A 20,763-nucleotide genomic window follows, 5' to 3' on the forward strand; every position below is an offset into this window, starting at 1 on the left:
GTGTTAACACGAGCTATCAGGTGATAAGATCGGTGATTTTCGTCGTCTTCATACTTTTTCACAGTTTCTTCATTAGCTTCTAGGCGATAATTCGGCGAGATCTGGATGGTGCTTCAGCGGCCGAAGAACCTTTTCCTCGCGAAAGCACCAAGCTGCACTGCATCGTGCTCACTCCCAGGACCCTTGAAGAGGCAGCTTGACTGCGAAGCCAGGACTGCCCGCCCACCCCCTTGCCCAGGACGACAGCCTTCCTCCCACCTTTCCTCCAGGTCAGCAGCGAATCGGCCGCTAGTGGTGTCCTTAGCCGCCTCCATCACACCGCGCTCTTCCCTGTCTGGTGTTCAAACACCCAGGATGTGCTGTTTGTCACGGGGAACAGGGTGAAACACAGATCCTGACGTGTGCCACGCGGACCTCCGAACTCTGCCCTCGGCCCCTTTGTTTTGGGGATGGCTTGGCCGAGACGTGGACAGAGGGAAGGCCTTGCTCAGCAGTCCACCCGTGGGCACGCGTGGGGTCAGAACCCCGTCTTCCGTCTCCACCAACTGTCCCCATCCAGTGACATAAGCGTCACCTGAACTCCGTGGCTGCAGGCTTACTTCATTTTATTGCGCTTCACAGATAATACAGGGGAGGAGGGAGGCGGGGCGGACAGTTCCCACAAATTAAAGGTGTATTTGTGTGGTCACTTGTGATCAGTGATCTTTGATGTTACTATTATCATTGTTGTGGGTGCCACAAAGCACACCCATACAGGACGGTGAACCTTATTGATAAACTGTGTTCTGACGGCTCCAGCGACCGGCCATTCCCCCCCCCCCCCCCGCCCCCGTCTCTCTCCCTCTCCTTGCACCTCCCGATTCCCCGAGCCACAATATTGAAATTAGGCCAGTTAATAACCCTACAGTGGCCTCTTAAGTGTGCAAGTAAAAGGAAGAGTTGCACATCTCTCATTTAAAATTTTTTTTTTTAACGTCTATTCATTTTTGAGACAGAGACAGCATGAACTGGAAGGTCAGAGAGAGAGGGAGACACAGAATCTGAAACAGGCTCCAGGCTCTGAGCTGTCAGCATGGAGCCCGACGCGGGGCTCGAACTCACGGACCGCGAGATCATGACCCGAGCCGAAGGTGGACACTCCATGACTGAGCCACCCAGACGTCCCGCACATCTCTCATTTTAAGCCAAAAGCTAGAAATGTTTAGCAAGGAACACATGGAAAGCCAAGGTAGGCCAAAAGTGAGGCCTCTTGCACTAGTTAGCTGAGATGTGAACGCAAAGGGAAAGTTCTTGAAGGAAACTAATAGTGCCGCTCCGGTGAACACACAAATGATAAAGCAAAACAGCCTTACTGCTCGTGTGGAGGAAGTTGTGGTCTAGATAGATCATCAGCCAACCACCACATTCCCTTATACCAGGAAACCTCAGCCAGAGCAAGGCCTTAATTCTTCAATCCTATGAAGGGTGGGAAAGGTGAGCAAGCTGCAGAAGAGAAGTTCAAAGCTGCCAGAGGTTAGGAGGTTTAAGGAAAGACATTGTCTCCATATCATAAAAGTCCAATTCAAAGCAAGCTATCTAGAAGATACAGCTAAGCTAACTAATGAAGGCGGCCACACTAAACATTTTCCATATGAATGAAACAGCCTTCTACTGGAAGAAGATGCCTTCTAGGACTGTGATAGCTAGAGAAAAGTCAATGCCTGGCTTCAAAGGACGGGCTGACTTGTTAGGAGCTAATGTAGCAGTGACTTTAATTGGAAGCCGATGCTCATTTACCATTCCCCAAATCCCAGGGCCCTTGAGAATTACGCTAAATCCACTGTGTGCTCTATAAAATGGAACAGCTAAGCCTGGGTGACGGCACATCTGTTTACAACATAATCTGCTAAATATTTTAAGCCCCTGTTGAGACCTGTTGAGGAAAAAAAAAAATCATTTCAAAATATTACCACTTATCGACAATGTATACCCGATGAAGACATGCAGTGAGATGAATGTTACTTTCATGCCTGTTAACAACAGGCAGGTCTGTTCTGCAGCCCACGGATCAAGGAGTAATTTCGACTTTGGAGTCTTATTTAAGAAATACATTTTGAAAAGCTGTAGCTGTCTCATAATTCCTCTGATGGATTTGGGCAAGGTAAATTGAAAACCTAAAAAGGAGTCACCATTCTAGGCGCCATGAAAACATTCATGAATTACGAGGTCAAAATACCAACATAGAGGAGTTTGGAAGAAGTTCATTGCAGCTCTCGTGGATGATGTGGGGGGTTTCAAGACATCAGTGGAGGAAGTCACTGCAGATGTGATAGAAACAGCAGGAGAGTTAGAATTGCAAGGGCAGCCTGAAGACGGGACTGATTTGCTACAATCTCACAATAAAACTTGAACGGGTGGGCAGTTGCTTCTTCTGGATGAGCTAAGAAAGTGAGTTTCTCAAGATGGAATCTACTGGTGAAGATTGTTGAAATGACAAGGTTTAGAATATCTCATAAATCTAGCTCACAAAGCAGGAGTAGAGGTTGAGAGGATTCACTCCAATTTTGAAAGAAGTTCTACTGTGGGTAAAACACTACCAAACAGCATCACATGCTAGAGAAATGATTCTTGAAAGGAATGGTCAATCAATGGTGTGCAATTCATTGTTGTCTTATTTTAAGAAACTGCCCCAGCCACCCCAACCCTCAGCAAACACCACACTGATTCACCAACCAGCAGCCATCAACACTGAGGCAAGACCCTGCACCAACAAAAAGATTAAAACTCACCGAGCACGCAAATAATGGTTAGCATTTTTTAGCAATAAAGTATTTTTTAATTATGGTGCATCGATTTTTTTTTTTTTTTTACACATAATCCTATAGCACACTTAATCGACTACACTGTAGGGTAAACACAACTTTCATATGCACTGGGAAACCAAGAAATTCACTCACTTCGTTGCAATATTCTCTTTGTTGTGGTGGTCTGGAAACCAAAATTCTCCCAAGATATGCCTATATATGAAAGCTGATTCTAAAAAAAGAATAACAAAGAAAGGGACATTACTTGTTGACATAATAGAATTAATCAATAGACCCTCCTTCCCTCACTACCAACATGACAGCTGTAAAATAAATGCTCTGGAAGCCATCCACTTAGAACTATGGCACCAGGTCGCTTACCAGTTAGCAGGAGGAGAAACGATAAGAATGAAACAAAGCTGAGCTATTACATAGTAAGACGACCAGTTGAATCACTTTCAAAATACTCACCTGCTTAGCTGCATATCATTAGGGACAAACTAAAATCGAAATGAGGCATCTAGTGAATTCTAGACTATTTGGACTAAAGTCATTTGAAAGAATGCTGAAGAATATTTACTCCATAAAGTTTTGCACTGGTCTTGCATGAATATTTTTACATCTTGTTGATAACTTTTAAAAAAATGTTGCTGTGAGCAAGCTGTTCCCAAAGTGAGTGCGAAATTTCAAGGTGTTAATTATTGTATCAAAACAAGTTTTAGTGAGACGTATATAAAAAAGAAAAGGGGGTGGAGACAAGAAAGAAAAGAGACAAAGAGAAAGAAAAAGAGAAAGAAAAAAAAATGAAAGGCTCCCATTTGCAGACCTGTGCCTTAGCCTTGTAGAAAAATAAAAGGCGATTTCACCTTTGGACACCGCTTCAGAAAATGCTGTCGTCTATATCTTAATCCTAACAGCCCTGTTAGGCTAGTGATTTCACTCCTGTTTTACAGCCAATTTAACAGCTGAGGTAAGGTTAAAACATTATCCCAATCTCCCACAAATGGCTGCAGAGCTGGGATTCAAGGCCAAATCTGCTGAGTGCCCAGAACCTCCAAGTTGTATGAAGCTCCTGGGTCACATCCATTTTTGAGGCAATTAAATACACACACACACACACACACACACACACACAGGGCGCCTGGGTGGCTCAGTCAGCTAAGCTGCCATCTCTTGATTTCTGTTGGGGTCAGGAGTTCAAGCCCCGGAGACTGGCTCGGATTCCGACTCCCCCGTCTCCCCCGCCCTCTGCCCCTCCCCTGCCTGCCCCTCCCCCATGCTCTCTCTCTAAATAAATACAGTGTGTATAAAAAAAAAAAATGCTGCATGGGTTAAATATCTACATTTAACAAGTTATTGTGTAGAACACAAAGCATTTCAATAGAATCAGACTGCTCCAAGACAAGGGCAGGATATATAGTCCACAAGGTCATTTGTGGTCCTGTGATAAGACAAACTGAATGTCATCTTTTAATTTGTAGGTTTAGCTGGGTACCTGCATGTATAATCTCATTTGGAAAGGTCAAAAGCCTTTCACTGGGAATGTGGATGACACCCCTGCCAGCCCCCGGGTCTCCCGGAATTGCTACCAAACAGCCCCTAAAGCCAGCGGAGCCCCATGAATCAAGCAGCAACTGGACAGTGAGGACCACACGCGCTGTCGTTCCAGCGTCCTGGACACGAAACTCCATGGCCACAGCTGCTCTTTGCGCTGCAGGATTGTCACGTCCCGGTCAGACCATCCCACAGGGCAACGTGTGTGTGAGCTTTCCTGGATCAGCGGGTTCAGCAGTATTTCCAGTGGTCCGCGTCAGGTAACCCCTGGGGGGTGTTTCCAGTTTCGGAATCAAAGAGACGAAAGGGAGCAGGGGTCGTCTGGCCCCTGTGTCAAGGCCTCAGGAGGCCTCGAAAGAGAACTCGCCCTGCACGAAAGCACAGGGCGCCGACGCAAGCAGAGCGGGCACATCACCCTGGCCCCACGGCCCGGCAGAGCCCGCCCCGCGCGGGAAACCGGCGGCCCCGCCCCCGCCCCAGGAACGCTCCGCCCCGCGCCCTAGGCCACGCCCCTGAAGGGTCCGCTCGTGCCCCAACTCCTTGGCAACCAGAGGGACGCTTTCTCCTTAGCTACCGGTGCGGCTGCCACCAAGGGCGAGGAAGAGGAAGTTACTGCACCCATGGAGAAAGTTATCCGGATCCAGAGGGTGTTTATAAACCTGCTGGATTCGTACAGCAGCGGGAACATCGGGAAGGTGAGCAGCGGAGGGTCAGAGTGGAGTCCCAGACCTCAGCTCCCGGTTCCCCGCCCAGGCTCCTGAACCCCCGAACCCAGCGAGGGTCTGTGCCACGGGGCGCTGTCAGAGGCTCCCCTTAAGAGGGGGTTCCTGGTCCTGGGCACCAGTCTGCACGCAGAGCTCCAGCTGGAAGCCCAGGTGTTTGCAGGAGGGAGTCCGCGGGCATAGAGGTGAGGGTGCAGGGAACTAGGCCGCAGGGCAGCAGGCAGGGAGCCCAGGGCCCGCGAGACTTGGCGACTGACAAAAATGTTTCTTTCTTTCTTTCTTTTTTTAAATGTTGTATTTATTTTTGAGAAAGCCAGAGAGAGCATGAGCAGGGGAGGGTGAGAGACAGAGGGAGACAGAGAATCTGAAGCAGGCTCCAGGCTCTGAGCTGTCAGCACAGAGCCTGACATGGGGCTCAAACTCACAACCTGTGAGATCATGACCTGAGCTGAAGTCGGACCCTTAACCGACTGAGCCACCCAGGCGCCCCCAGAAATGTTTCTTTTAAAATCAGAAGGAACCAAATGAAACGTTAGAGTCAAAGATTGTGGGTCTTTATGGCAATACAGTCATGAAATACAATTTTTCATTTTGGGGGGGGGGGTGAGGAAAAGGCCCATGAAAAGTCAGAAGGTGGGCCTGTTCAGCAGTTAAATGGTGCCTCAGGCGTGCTCAGCACTCCATTGATATTTGTTGCATAAATTAAAGCAGAATCCAACACAAAGGCCCACATCTGGGGGCAGGGAGGGGGTGGAGGTCAGGCTCTTGGTTTATATTCCAAATCCAATGAAAGCTACTGGATTATTGTACAAAGAGAGGCGAGCCTGATTGAGATTAGGAAAGTGGGAGGGAAGAGAATTTAGCTTTTTACTTTGCCCCCCTTTTGAGCTCTGATTATTTTTTTTTACAGTATAATATTTTTAGAGCAAATTTTCTTTTCTTTCCATTTGTAGAGATCTTTTGCAAAAGCTTATCAGTAACAGAATTTTCAGTTATTCCTTAATTCACCTGGATTCCTTAATTCACCTAGCTCTGGCCTTTTAGGTAATTGTTGTTCTCTGTACCAAGCACCATATGAGTGGGAATAAGAAGTCTATAAGAGGCCAGGTCTCTGGTCTTCAGGTTCCCAGCCCAGCTGGGCAACGCCACCCGCTCCCCACAGCCCCTGCTCCCCCCCTCTCTGTCCCCGGGACAGAGCAGTGTGGCGGGTGTGGTACGTGTGCAGCCTTGAGATCCCAGGGTCCAGCTGTACCCCTCCCTGCCCGTGCAATCTTGGGCAAGTTACTTCCAGCTGGGCATCTCTTTCCTCATCTGTGAAATGAGATAATAAAATTGAATATGTATGTTTGAGAGAGAAATGAAAATATACATGACATACTTGGAAGAATTATCTTCCAGTAAGAGGTTGAACCTGCTAATCTTGCATTACTAACTCAAAGTGACATTTATCAAAATAAATGAGGTGGGACTTCCTGTTTGTTTCGTTTTGGTTTGCTTTTCCTCCCACGGTGTAATAATATCGTGATTACATACGTATTTAATATGTAAATTAAAACCATTCTTTTTTTTTTATTTTTTAACATTTATTTATTTTTGAGACAGAAAGAGACAGAGCATGAACGGGGGAGGGGCAGAGAGAGAGGGAGACACAGAATCGGAAGCAGGCTCCAGGCCCTGAGCCATCAGCCCAGAGCCCGACGCGGGGCTCGAACTCACGGACCGCGAGATTGTGGCCTGAGCCGAAGTCGGACGCTCAACCGACTGAGCCACCCAGGCGCCCCTAAAACCATTCTTATAAAGTATACATACATATTATATATACATACATATACATTTGTGTATACACACACACACACACACACACACACACACACACACACGTATATATGAAACTCTTTAACATTTCATAAGCCACTCCCAAGGATAACTTCTGTAAAATAAAAAGCGAAACTTCGCCAACTTCATTCTATTTCATTGCTTGTAAAGGTAGCCACTGGCCACATGTGGCTATTGAACGTTTCAATGTGGCGAATCCAAATGGAGATTAGCCTACCGTCAGTGTAAAATGCACATCGAATTTCAAAGACTCAGTGTGAACAAAAAGGAACATAAAAGATCTCATTAATAATTTTTTTCCACTGATTACATGTTAAACTGATAATATTTTGAATCTGTTGGGTAAAGAAAACATTTAAATTAGTTACACGGGTTTCTTTTTACTGCTGTTAATGTGGCAACTAGCCAATTTAACTTACCTGAGTTGATCACATTACACTGCTACATTTCTATTAGACAAGATCATCATGGTGACCACAGCCCTGCTCTGCCCATTGCCAGAGCAGGGCAATATTCTTAACACCTTCTTTAAGTTCTCTGGGCCTGGCTTCCTCATCTATAAAAGAGAGTGCCATTGGGGCACCCAGGTGGCTCAGTCGGTTGAGCATCTGACTCTTGATTTTGGCTCAGGTCATGATCTCCAGGATGGGGAGGTCAAGCCCTGCATCAGGCTCTGCACTGACAGTGCGGAGCCTGCTTGAGATTCTCCCTCTCTCTCTGCCCCTCCCTTGCATGCACTCTCTCTTTCTCAAAAATAAATAATAAACTTTAAAAACACTTTAAAATTAGGGTGCCATTATAGTACCCGCTTGGCCGTGTTACTGGGGTCATTGTTAGTTTCAGCAAACCACCAGGGTAAAACGCATCGGCTATGCACGTGGGGTACCTCTAGCAAGCCCTCAAGAATGGTCGGTGTTTAGAATCATTCCAACTGTCTACCCTTTCTCTAAGTTGTCCTTAGTATTTTCTTAGCAAGTTTGTGTTTTCTTGCAGTTCCTGTCTAACTGTGTAGTCGGGGCTTCACTTGAAGAAATCACAGAAGAAGAGGAAGAAGAAGAAAGTAAGTCAGCCATGGAAGCCTCATCCAAACTGAAGGACGGCACGTTCCAGATCGTGGGTACACTTTCCAAGCTCGAAGGCGTTCGGCCCAACTTTGCCGTGGAGACATACAGCGTAAGTCCAGGTGGCTTTTGCTAAGAGTCGACCGAGGGCAGAGTCACCTTGCGCTCCAACACCTTCACAATATGCTGTTATTCTCTGCTTCTCCTTCTCTCTTCCGCACACATGGGGGTGCAGGAAGGTGTGGGACAGGTGGAGGCAGGTCTTTCTCCCCTGACGGAGAACAACCATTGTCTCCACTTTAAATGTGTGCCTGGAGCAAAGAATTTAAATGAGATACTCCTGGAAGGGATGGATCTAATTTGGACTTGCAGACTCACAGAATCTTCTAAACTGTGTTCAAAATGCGTGCTGCCCCTCACTACCCAACTACGGTGGGCGCTTTCTGGGAGGGAGAAACCTCCTTTGGTAATAAGCCACTAGGAAATAACATATCATTATGTTGCTGTCTTACTGAGAAACTGTGCGGCCGTTGTTGAACCCAACTCTGTGCTCGGGAGTTAAATATAACACGAAGACAGAGTGTGGGGATAAAGAGGAACGATAGTTTTATTACTTTGCCAGGCAAAGGAGGCTACAGCAGGCTAATGCCTTCAAAACTGCAGACCCTTCCGGTTAAAAAATGGGCAGGAGGGGCGCCTGGGTGGCGCAGTCGGTTAAGCGTCCGACTTCAGCCAGGTCACGATCTCGCGGTCCGTGAGTTTGAGCCCCGCGTGGGGCTCTGGGCTGATGGCTCAGAGCCTGGAGCCTGTTTCCGATTCTGTGTCTCCCTCTCTCTCTGCCCCTCCCCCGTTCATGCTCTGTCTCTCTCTGTCCCAAAAATAAATAAACGTTGAAAAAAAAATTTTTTAAAAAAATGGGCAGGAGACACGAACAGACATTTTTCCAGCAAGACATCCAGATGGCTGACACATGGAAAGATGCTCAACATCACGCATCATCAGGGAAATACGAATCAAAATCACATTGAGATACCGCCTCACACCTGCCAGAATGGCGAAAATCAACAACACAGGGGAAAAAAAATCAAATCAAATCAACAACACGGGACACAACAGGGGTTGGCGAGGATGTGGAGAAAGGGGAGCCCTCTTACACTGCTCGTGGGAATGCTGGTAGCACGGAGGCTGCTCGGATTCTCTCTCTCCCTCTCTCTCTGCCCCTCCCTCCTCTCTCTCTCTCTCTCTCTCTCAAAAATAAATAAATAACCTTTAAAAAAAAGTTAAAAATAGAACTACCCTACCAGCCAGCAATTGCACTACTAGGTTTTTACCCACAGGATACAAAACTACTGATTCAAAGGACTATATGAACCCTGATGTTTATAGCAGCTTCATCAACAATAGCCAAATTATGGATAGAGCCCAAAGTCCACTGACTGATGAACAGATAAGAAGATGTGGTGTGTGTGTGTGTGTGTGTGTGTGTGTATATATATATATATATATATATATATATATACACACATATAATGGAATATTACTCGGCCATTAGAAAGAATGAAATCTTGCCATTTGCAACGATGTGTGGATGGAGCTAGAGATTTTTATGCTAAGTGAAATAAGTCAGAGAAAGACAAATACCGTATGATGTCACTCATATGAAAACAGATGAGGGGCACCTGGGGGGCTCAGTCGGTTGAGCGTCCGACTTTGGCTCAGGTCATGATCTCGCAGTTCAGGAGTTCGAGCCCCACATCAGACTAGCTCCTGTCAGCCTGTCAGCACAGAGCCTGCTTCAGATTCTCTGTCCCCCGCTCTCTGCTCCTCCCCCCGCTTGCACTCTCCCAAAAATAAATACTTTTTTTTAAAATAAATAAAACAGATGAATATAGGGGGGAAAGAGAGAGAGAGAGAGAAGTAAACCAGGAAACAGACTCTTAACTATTGAGAACAGTTACCGGAGGGGTGCAGTGGGGGTGCGTGGGCTAACTGGGTGATGGGCATTAAGGAGGACGCTTGCGGTGTTGATCAACAGGTGTTGTATGTAAGTGACGAACCACTAAATTCTACCTCTGAAACTAATTACACTGTACGTTAAGTAACTGGCATTTAAACAAAAACTTGAAAACAACAGCAGCAGCAAACTGCAGACCCACCCTTCAGGGTGGTCTCAGGGCTGGCACCTGCCATCCAAATCTGGTTACTAAGTGTACATTGAGGTCAGCGGGATGTCAGTATCCATACGGTGTTCCTGGAGCAAAGGATTCTACAGAGAAACAAGTGAAGAGGAGAGGAGGGCTTCAAGAACAAAGAGGAGAAGCATCTGTTCCCTTTCAAGTCAAGCCTCGCTGAACCACCAGTGTGTCCAACTTAATTTCCCACCGTCTTCACGTTTCTCTAGCAGTTTCACTGCCCCCCGCATGACAAATTCTACACACACAACCTGAGACATTTGAATGCCTCCAGTAGGGGTGTCAGCCTCTCATCAGCCTGCCTGCCGCTCTTCAGACCCTGCCATACAGCTCTGCACACGCCGTACCCTGGAACGGACTTTCCTCTGCCAACCCCACCCAGCCCTGTTGGTTCCGCAGGACTTAACTCAGGATGTCATCTCCTCCAGGAAGCCCTCGGTGATTCCCACTTCTTCCCCACTCCCCGTTTGGAATCCGAGCTCTTTTCTTGGACTCCCACAGCATCTTTACCTGCCTACATCATCCCACTTTTCCCACTCCATTGTTATTATCTGTCTGTTGTGGGTCACACTGCCCCAGATGGTTAGCCTTAAGAATAGACCGAGCCTCACTTATTCCCCTGTTTATCCGTGCGTCTTTGGCATGTATCACATTAACTGGCTGAAAGCAGCCCTCAATAAACACTTGTGAAATGAACGAAAGAGTCCTCTCCCCCCAACCTGTCATCTTAGGGAACTTTCTCCACCACTTACCCCCTTTCACCCTCTCCTGGGTCTTCAGTCACCACTGGCCTCTTTCTTTCGGCCTATACATGTGTTCAGTGCGCACATCTTTTGAACTTCATTCGAACTTCCTGGTGGCTACCAGCCTCTTTCTCCGCCCCTGGCCCCTGCCCCCTCAGAGAGGGTCCAGCCACAGAAAATACCGTGACCCGTGTCACTGGCCTAATTCCCAAAGTCCTGTCTTACCTGGCTTCCCAGGAGAAAGTCTCCTTCCCTCTTCTGCGGTCTTTACCCCCTGACTTCCCTCGTGCGTCTGAACACTCCTTGTTCCACTGGCTCCTTTTCCTCTTTCTGCCCTTTAAATGCGCTTTTCCCCAGAACTCCCTCCTTCCTCGTAATGGATGTCCCTCCTCAAGCTTCTCTGGTCCTATGGCTCCAGCTCCCCCATACGAGCCAATGCCTTTCAAATCTGTCTCCAGCCCTGTTGACCAGCAAATCCAACTGCCCCCTGGTGCACTCCCCCAGATGTCCTGCTGGCACTTCTAGTTCAGTAGGCCCCCAAATGAAATTTATTTTCCTCCTCTACAAAACCACTCTGCCTTTCAGCCTCCTAATTTTGATGAAGGACCTGGATCTGTTTGAGCTGTTTGGGGCTGCAAGTCATAGGGGGAAAAGGCAAGGCAAACTGGCTTAGTAAAGAAGGAAATTCTTCAGTTTATGTGGCTGGTTGTCTCAGGGAAGAGGCAGCTTCAGGGCTGGCGTGATCCAGGGGCTGCAGCTCCCTTTTCTGCCCCTTCCTGGCCTCTCCCTTCCTTGAAGGGTGACGTCACTCTTGGGCTGGGAGCAAGGCGGCAACGGTCCAGGGCCTCACGTTCACACACAGCAACACCGCGGTGAAGAGAACTTCCAGAAGTCCTCTGAGAAAGGAGGATGAACAATCCCTCGGGCCCCTGCAGGCGTCTCCTTGAATCTCACGGTGTGGAAGTGAGTCACATGCCCATTCCTGAACGGATCACTGTACCCTGAGATCAATAAAGCCCAGCCCTGAAGCTAGGGAGTGGAGTTCAGATCCCCAGGCTGAGAAGGGAGCACCTGAACAAAATTGGGGTTCTGTCGGGAAAGGGGAAGAGGAAATGGACGTTTGTGTCCTCCGGACCGTCCATCATGCACTCCCCGCTACCGCAGCTGTGGGCTCGTGGCGCCCCCTCTTGGTCACGAGGTCCTCACCTGGGCGCCTCACAGCCTCTCCACGAGGTGCCCCCTTCCCCTTAGCGTGGCCATTTGCGTTAGTTCAGATCTTTACCGGCGCCCACCATTTACACTGGAGTTCGGATCCGTGAACGTGTCTCGAGCGTCCTAAGGATCCACAGATGCGCGTGGAGCTCACACCTCACAGGGACTCGCACACAAACACGCAGCCCCACGGCAGTGCAGTGGGCAAGACCGCAGAGGTGTGGACACAGCAGCATCTGAAAAGGGCAGTTGATGAGCGCTGGGTCTTAGGTACGGAGCCAGGCAGATGTAGCTGCACACCCTTCCTACCACACAGATCAGCCCCCCCTCACCCCCCCACCCCCGCCCCCCTCAGCTCCTCTGGTCTGGAGATCGCGGAGCCTCCATCCAGGATGGAGGATGGTCCACTACTGGGAGAAGCTGGGACGGAGGCCCGGCCTCTAGGGCTGAGTAGAGACTGCCAGGCAGATAAGGGACCAAGGAAATGTCACACAAGGCGGGAACACATGGGGAAGTGTGTGGTATGCTTTAGAATAGGAAAAACACCAGCATAGCTAGAGCATGGGTTGCAGGGAACCAAGGAGAAGAGGCAAGGGTGGCATGGAAGGTGAGAGAGAGCAGAGGATGGAAAACATTAGGCTGCTCTAGTTTGTGGAAGGTGCCTCTGCCTGGCTCAGCAAGCCATCTACTATTCCAGGCTCTGCTGAATGAGCTCGTATTCACTCTTCAATCCAACTCAAATGTCACCTCCCAGGAGCCTTAATCACATATTCCTCCTGGTCTATCAAACCTCAGATGTACCTCTATGATAGCCCTTTCTATACTGGGGGCTGCCATGTAAGGCTGGGCAGGTTGCACACTGTGTAAGGGCGCCTGCCTAAGGACATGAGTAGGAGCTGTGTTCTGCTGGGTTCAGAGTGCCCCAGAGTAGGTGCCACCTTATAATTTCCCCACAAAGAGCAGATTGCCTTTTTCTAATTTGTTCAAAGGCTTCTTATATCCTTAGATATGTCCTTGTCTGCATTAGACTGTAATTTGCTATAAGTTTTCCCAACAAAACACACACACACACACACACACACACACACACACAATGCTCCTTAGTGTAAACAACCAGACATTATTCATTTTGCCTCTATCCTCGGGGTCAAACACAAGGCCCCCAAATGTTGGATGGGTAAACAAACGAATGCCGAAGTGTGGTCACGCAGCGTCTGATCAGGGTGGCCATCCTCTTGGAAACGTGCCTGTTTCACCCGAAATCCAGCTATGATTTCACATGCGTGTGCGTGTTTCTTTGGACGCCGCTCTCACACGCTGTCACGGGCTGGAATCATAGATGCTTTCTCTTCTTTCTCTTGGGCAGCATCTGGAGCACACGCCTTCCATTTGTCCAGTGACTTTCTTCCTTCCTTTCCCACGTCATTTCTGAATCTAGATCGGTCTCAGGTGCGTTGGGAGAGCAGGGTCGTCCTGTGTCGTCTCACTATTGAAAAATTAAAAACTGATGTTTGGATCGGCATTTTCAGAGTGTCTTCCCTTCTGCCCATTCAGCCCAGAAAAGAAACAGAATGGAGCGTATTATGGATTGAACTGTGTCTCCCCGAAAAAAGATCTGTTGAAGCCCTAACCCCAGAAAGCTCATGATGTGACCTATTTGGAGATAGGTCTTCACAGAGGAAATTGAGTTAAAAGGAGGTCATTGGGGTGGACCCCTCACCCAATACGACCGACATCCTTACCAAAAGGGAAAACTTGAACCCAGACACGTCTACAGGGAGAACACCTGGGAAGAGGAAGGCGGAGATGTGGTTGATGCATTAACCAGCCAAGGAATCCCAGAGATTTCCTGAGAGGCACCAGAAGCTAGGAGAGAGCCACGGAGCTGAATCTCCGTCACAGCCTTCTGAAGGGACCGGCCCTGCCGACACCTCGATCTTGGACTTGTGGCCTCCAGACCGTGGGACATGAATTTCTGTGGTTTAAGCCACTCAGTTTGTGGCCAGGGAGGAACAGCTACCTAAAACACAGTGATCACCAAAGTTACTTTTGTCTAATGTAAGCACTTTTATATTTCCACCCATTAAAAGTTCCCGTGTTTTGGAAATATTCCCAACTGTCGACTGTAATAAGCCACCTTGCATGTACGAAGAGAACGGATGAATGCCATCGTGAGGGTTCTGAAACCATCACATTCGTCACTCATCAGCACTTCTGAGCGATTCAGGATATATAATGGCTCAAGTAATCTTGCATAGAGTTTGCATTAGTTTCAAATGCCTCACACATTTTTCTTCCAGTATGTTCTAATTCTTCCCTTCTGAATTGGGGTTTAAACAGCCTGCAGAAATAGTACCTAAAATCATTATGCAATTTTTTAATCATCTGTTCCCAGCTATTTTCATAAACTTATTTGTTACTTGGAAACTACACACAGAAGAGAGCCAAAATTTCGTTTTAAATAGAAACCCTGCAAATGATTCCTGTAGGACACTTCATCTGCCGTATATCTAATTTGGAAATTGTCATTCCAGCTAAATATTAAGGTTAGCGCCTTGCAACAAATGACTGTCGCATCTCTTTTTCAGAACATCTCTCGGGAGGACCTTCTCATGCGCCTCCTGGAGTGTGACATCATCATTTATAACATCACCGAGAACCCACAGCAAGCAGAGGAGGCCATCTGGGCAGTCTCTGGTCAGTGAACTTCTTTCTTTTGTCTCCAGGGATGCTGCTTTTGTGCAACTTACTTAACCCAAGAGTCATCTAATGAACACGAGGCGAATTAGGACCGTGGGAAAACTGACCTGAGACTTACCTAAAACCTGAAATGAAATTAGGCTAATGAGGGGCGCCTGGGTGGCTCAGTCGGCTGAGCATTCAACTTTTGATTTAGGCTCAGGTCATGATCCCAGAGTCATGGGATCGAGCCCCGTGTTGGGCTCTGAGCGTGCAGCCTATTAAGATTCTCTCTCTCTCCCTCTGCCCCTCTCCCCCGTTTGTGTGTGCGTGCTCTCTCTCTCTCTTTCTCTGATAAAAAAAAAAAAAAAGCTGATGAATATTCATCAGCCTTTGGATAGTGTTAAAAGATAAACCGAGGCATATGAGAATCTTTAAGAGTTTATTTGAGCAAAACTCGGTTCACGAGAACACGCCATGCCGGAAGCGGCTTGGAGAGCTTCACCAACAGGGGCCAGGGGAAAGACTTACAGAGCAAAGGCAGAGCAAAGTGAGGAAGTTATTTGATTGGCTATAGTGTACTCAGCTGGCTTACCTGGAAGAGGCTAGTTGACTGTGACTGGTTGTCCTTAGGTGTTGGTTTCCAAACCTTGCAGCCTGTAACAGACTTAGGTTTTGATTTGTTCATGTGGACTAACTACTATGGCCTTAGAGTCAGCTGAGACTTCATGGCCCCCTTGTTTGATTAAACAATGGGTGGGGCGCCTGAGGGGCTCATTTGGTTGGGCATCCCACTCTTGACTTCGGCTCAGGTCATGATCACACAGTTCGTGAGTTCGAGCCCCCACGTTGGGCTGTGCGCTGACAGTGTGGAGCCTGCTTGGGATTCTCTCTCTCTTCTCTCTGTCCCCTCACCTTAAAGTAAATAAACAAACTTAAAAAGCAACTTTTATAAAAAAAATAAATATATGAAATAAGCAATGGGTGCTTCCAAAGGATAGAACATTTTTTTTAAATGTTTATTTTTGAGAGAGAGAGAGAGAGCACAAGCAGGGGCAGGACAGAGAGAGAGACAGAGAGAGAGAGGGAATCCCAAGCAGATTCCATGCTGTCCGTGCAGAGCCTGACACGGGGCTCGAACCCAGGAGCCATGAGATCGTGACTTGAGCCGAAGTCAGATGCTTCACCAACCGGGCCACCCAGGCACCCCAAGGATAGTACGTTTTTAATCATTAAAGGAAATAACTTTCAAAATTCAACGTGTATTCATTCTACAGGCACTGCTTAAGGAGGTGCGGTCGAAGGTACTGGGGAGATACAAAGACAAATAAGAAAAAGATTATACCCTCAAGGCCCCTGTAGCCCCGCAGGAGAGCTAAGGCACACGTGAGGAACTCTGATGCAGGACAGAGAATGGCATGTTTATCAGACAGGTATCACAAGGGGGATGTGACTTTAAGAGGAGAGGAGTTATTTCTTAGGTTCCAATAAAACTTCATTTATAAAAACAGGCGCTACGTTGCCAACCCTCGAATAAGATGAACAGCAAAGTGACATTTTGGCTTAAATGAAAAGAAATGGGACGGAGCCTCGCGAATGACCGTACCATACTCAGGGAAATGATGGAGAAGTATCGTCCGCGGATGTGTGAGATTCCTCAGGAGCTTAGAGCGTTTGATTTCTCTGTTTTAACTGTGCCTACATTTCATCCAGTAGGGAACAAATCAAAACCAGGAACATTGTGTCATCTTTTGAAACAGATTCTTTGAAAGCCTACTTTCTGCATTTTGTCCCTTTGCGAACATTTACAGATGATGTGTAACCGCGCCTTCTGAAATAATTGCACCACTTAAAAATCATAATTAGTGGGGCGCCTGGGTGGCGCAGTCGGTTGAACGTCCGACTTCAGCCAGGTCACGATCTCGCGGTCCGGGAGTTCGAGCCCCGCGTCGGGCTCTGGGCAGATGGCTCAGAGCCTGGAGCCTGTTTCCGATTCTGTGTCTCCCTCTCTCTCTGCCCCTCCCCCGTTCATGCTCTGTCTCTCTCTGTCCCACAAATAAATAAACGTTGAAAAAAAAATTTTTTTTAATCATAATTAGAGCTAACATGTAATGAATCCTTATTTTGTGTCAGGCTTTGAACATTGATTTTTCTATATAATGTATTCTTGTAATTAATTTTTTTTTTTTTCTGAAATGAAACCTGGACATGTTTGGGGGCATTTGGGTGACTCAGCTGGTTAAGTGTCTGACTTCGGCTCAGGTCATGATCTCACCGTTGGTGAGTTCGAGCCCGTGTCAGGTTCAGTGCTGACAGCTCAGAGCCTGGAGCCTGCTTTAGATTCTGTGTCTCTGTTTCCCTCTGCCTCTCGCCTGCTCGCTCGCTCTCTCTCTCTCTCTCAATCTCCCAAAAATAAACAGACATTAAAAAACTAAAACAAACCTGAACATGTTTGGAAAATTAAGAAGCACAGTAGGGCTTAGAATAAAAAGTTATGATGCCCTGAATACTGTTTCCACTCTATCCCTCTACCCCAAGAGAAACCTCGTTTAACCTACTTGTGCTTTTTTTCCTACGTAAAAATACCAGCATTGATGTCCTGTGATTATGAATTTTAGACGTTAACCACTGCCCTCCAGCTGTGACAGATGGGTTTTAGCTCCTCATAGGACCCCCCCCCACCCTGTTCCTCAAGAGACCATAATCATTTCTCAAACGGGAGCTTTAAAATGTAGAATGTGTGTTACTGCTTCCTCCTTCATTCTAATAAAGACATTTAATATACATTCGTTGGTTTATTTTAAACATAATTTATTGTCAAACTGGTTTCCGTACAACACCCAGTGCTCATCCCAACAGGTGCCCTCCTCCATGCCCGTCACCCACTTTCCCCTCCCTCCCACCCCCCATCAACCCTCAGTTTGTTCTCAGTTTTTAAGAGTCTCTTTTTTTTTTTAAAGATGTTTTCTTTTTTTTTTCAATTTTTTTAACGTTTATTTACTTTTGAGACAGAGAGAGACAAAGCATGAATGGGGGAGGGGCAGAGAGAGAGGGAGACACAGAATCTGAAACAGGCTCCAGGCTCTGAGCTGTCAGCACAGAGCCCGACGCGGGGCTCGAACTCACTGACCGCGAGATCATGACCTGAGCCAAAGTTGGACGCTTAGCCGACTGAGCCACCCAGGCGCCCCCTTTAAGAGTCTCTTATGGTTTGGCTCTCTCCCTCTTTTTTTTTCTTTCCCCTCCCCCATGGTCTTCTGTTAAGTTTCTCAAGTTCCTCATATGAGTGAAAACATATGGTGTCTGTCTTTCTCTGACTTATTTCACTTAGCATAATACCCTCCAGTTCCATCCAAGTTGTTGCAAATGGCAGGATTTCATGCTTGCTCATTGCCAAGTAGTATTCCATGGTATATATAAACCACATCTTCTTTATCCATTCATCAGTTGATGGACACTTAGGCTCTTTCCATAATTTGGCTATTGTTGAAAGTGCTGCTATAAACATTGGGGTCCAAGTGCCCCTATGCATCAGCACTCCTGCCTGTATCCCTTGGGTAAATTCCTAGCAGTGCTATTGCTGGGTCATAGGGTAGATCTATTTTTAATTTTTTGCGGAACCTCCACACTATTTTCCAGACCGGCTGCACCAGTTTGCATTCCCACCAACAGTACAATAGGGTTCCTGTTTCTCCACAGGAGAAACTGCTGTTTCTTGCCAGCATCTATAGTCTCCTGAGTTGTTCATTTTAGCCACTCTGACCGGCATGAGGTGGTATCTCAGTGTAGTTTTGATTTCTATTTCCCCGATGATGAATAATGTTGAGCATCTTTTCATGTCTGTTGGCCATCTGGATGTCTTCTTTGGAAAAGTGTCTATTCGTGTCTTCTGCCCATTTCTTCACTGGATTATTTGTTTTTTGGGTGTGGAGTTTGGTGAGTTCTTTATATAGATTTTAGATACTAGCCCTTTATCTGATATGTCACTTGCAAATATCTTTTCCCATTCCGTTGGTTGCCTTTTAGTTTTGTTGATTGTTTCCTTCGCAGTGCAGAAGCTTTTTATCTTGATGAGGTCCCAATAGTTCATTTTTGCTTTTAATTCTCCTTTGGAGATGTGTCGAGTAAAAAATTGCTATGGCTGAGATCAAAGAGGTTGTTGCCCACTTTCTCCTCTAGAGTTTTGATGGCTTCCTGTCTAACATTCAAGTCCTTTATCCATTTGAGTTTATTTTTGTGAATGGTGTAAGAAAGTGGTCTAGTTTCATTCTTCTGCATATTGCTGTCCAGTTCTCCCAGCACCATTTGTTAAAGAGACTGTCTTTGGGACGCCTGGGTGGCTCATTCGGTTAAGCGGCCGACTTCGGCCCGGGTCATGATCTCACGGCCGGTGAGTTCGAGCCCCGTGTCGGGCTCTGTGCTGACAGCTCGGAGCCTGGAGCCTGTTTCAGATTCTGTGTCTCCCTCTCTCTGACCCTCCCCCGTTCATGCTCTGTCTCTCTCTGTCTCAAAAATAAATAAACGTTAAAAAAAAAAATTTAAAAAAAAAGACTGTCTTTTTTCCATTGGATATTCTTTCCTGCTTTGTCAAAGATTAGTTGGCCATACATTTGTGGGTCCAATTCTGGAGTCTCTATTCTATTCCATTGGTCTATGTGTCTGTTTTTGTGCCAATACCATGCTGTCTTGATGATTACAGGTTTGCAGTAGAGGCTAAAGTCCGGGATTGTGATGCCTCCCGCTTTGTTTTTCTTCTTCAGTATTACTTTGGCTCTTCGGGGGTCTTTTGTAGTTCCACACCAATTTTAAGATTATTTGTTCTAGCTTTGAGAAGAATGCTGGTGCAATTTTGACTGGTATTGCACTGAATGTGTAGATTGCTTTGGGTAGTATTGACATTTTAACGATGTTTATTTATTTTTGAGAGAGAGATAGAGCACAAGTAGGGGAGGGGCAGAGCGAGAGGGAGACACAGAATCGGAAGCAGGCTCCAGGCTCTGAGCTGTCAGCACAGAGCCTGACATGGGGCTCGAACTCACCAACTGTGAGATCATGACCTGAGCCGAAGTTGGATGCTTAACCGACCGAGCCACCAGGCGCCCCAAGAGATTTAAATAATTAAGAAAATGTTACTTCTCTGTTTTCTGGAAAGGTTTTAGCTGTGCTGCCAGGCTTCTGAGATACAGAGCGTTCATGTCTGCAAGAAAGGACAGTCAGAGGCCTCCCGTCTGCCATCAGCGTCACCCGGAGGGGGGATGGGGTCAGTGGGGCTTTGAGAATTTTGTCATTTTACCTGATGTGCATATTCTTAGATTTGGGACCTGTTTTCCACTTGGGTTTGTTTTTTTTTTTGTGTGTGTGTGTATGTTTGTTAGTTTTGCGTGTGTTTGCAATGAATATATATTACTTCTTAATAATGTTTTATTAAGTATTTTAAAATGTCTCAATACAAAAAGATTCTCCTACCTTGCCTTTCAGAGGAAGGCAAAATGACACAGGAGAAGGGAATAAAGTATTCGAAATGAGAGAAAACATTTGCATATAAGGGTAAAGTGGGGGCGCCTGGGTGGTTCAGTCACCCAGAGCATCTAACTCTTGATCTCAGAGTCATGAGTTCAAGCCCCACACTGGGCGTGCAGCTTACTTAAAAAAAAGCGGGGGCGGGGGGGGGGGATAAAATGTGCTTGTTCACCAGTGAAAAAGCAGATTATTTTAGACCCATTAAAATAATCATAAATGAAAGGCTAACCCACTTCGAGGATGTCTAAGTGTGCCAGGGAGTCACAAAATAGGCCAGCCGAAAGCACAGGAGGACAGAAAGGGTAAAAGGGCAAAATTAAACTGAAGCAGCAATTTTTGTTAATAGAATAAAAATGGAAACTAAAGTGAACGCTTGAGTTAGGGATTAATATGTGGACACAGTGTTCTCCTACTTAATTCTGTAACGTTGTCTCACCTCGGGCTCAGAATCCGCACGTTTA

General features: G+C 46.8%; 1 protein-coding gene across 1 annotated transcript in view; it reads left to right on the forward strand.

Moving 5' to 3' along the window:
• Window positions 1-4,325: 4,325 nt before the first annotated feature.
• The window catches only part of AK7 (adenylate kinase 7), a 69,538-nt gene continuing 53,100 nt past the window's right edge, over window positions 4,326-20,763 (forward strand). Inside the window, exons 1-4 of the mRNA XM_043554558.1 lie at window positions 4,326-4,424; window positions 4,841-5,032; window positions 7,889-8,068; window positions 14,692-14,800. Coding sequence (XP_043410493.1) covers window positions 4,326-4,424; window positions 4,841-5,032; window positions 7,889-8,068; window positions 14,692-14,800 — 580 coding nt within the window. The remainder of the gene's footprint in view (window positions 4,425-4,840; window positions 5,033-7,888; window positions 8,069-14,691; window positions 14,801-20,763) is intronic.

Source organism: Prionailurus bengalensis, chromosome B3, assembly GCF_016509475.1.
Source record: "Prionailurus bengalensis isolate Pbe53 chromosome B3, Fcat_Pben_1.1_paternal_pri, whole genome shotgun sequence".
NCBI classification, from domain to species: Eukaryota; Metazoa; Chordata; class Mammalia; order Carnivora; family Felidae; genus Prionailurus; species Prionailurus bengalensis.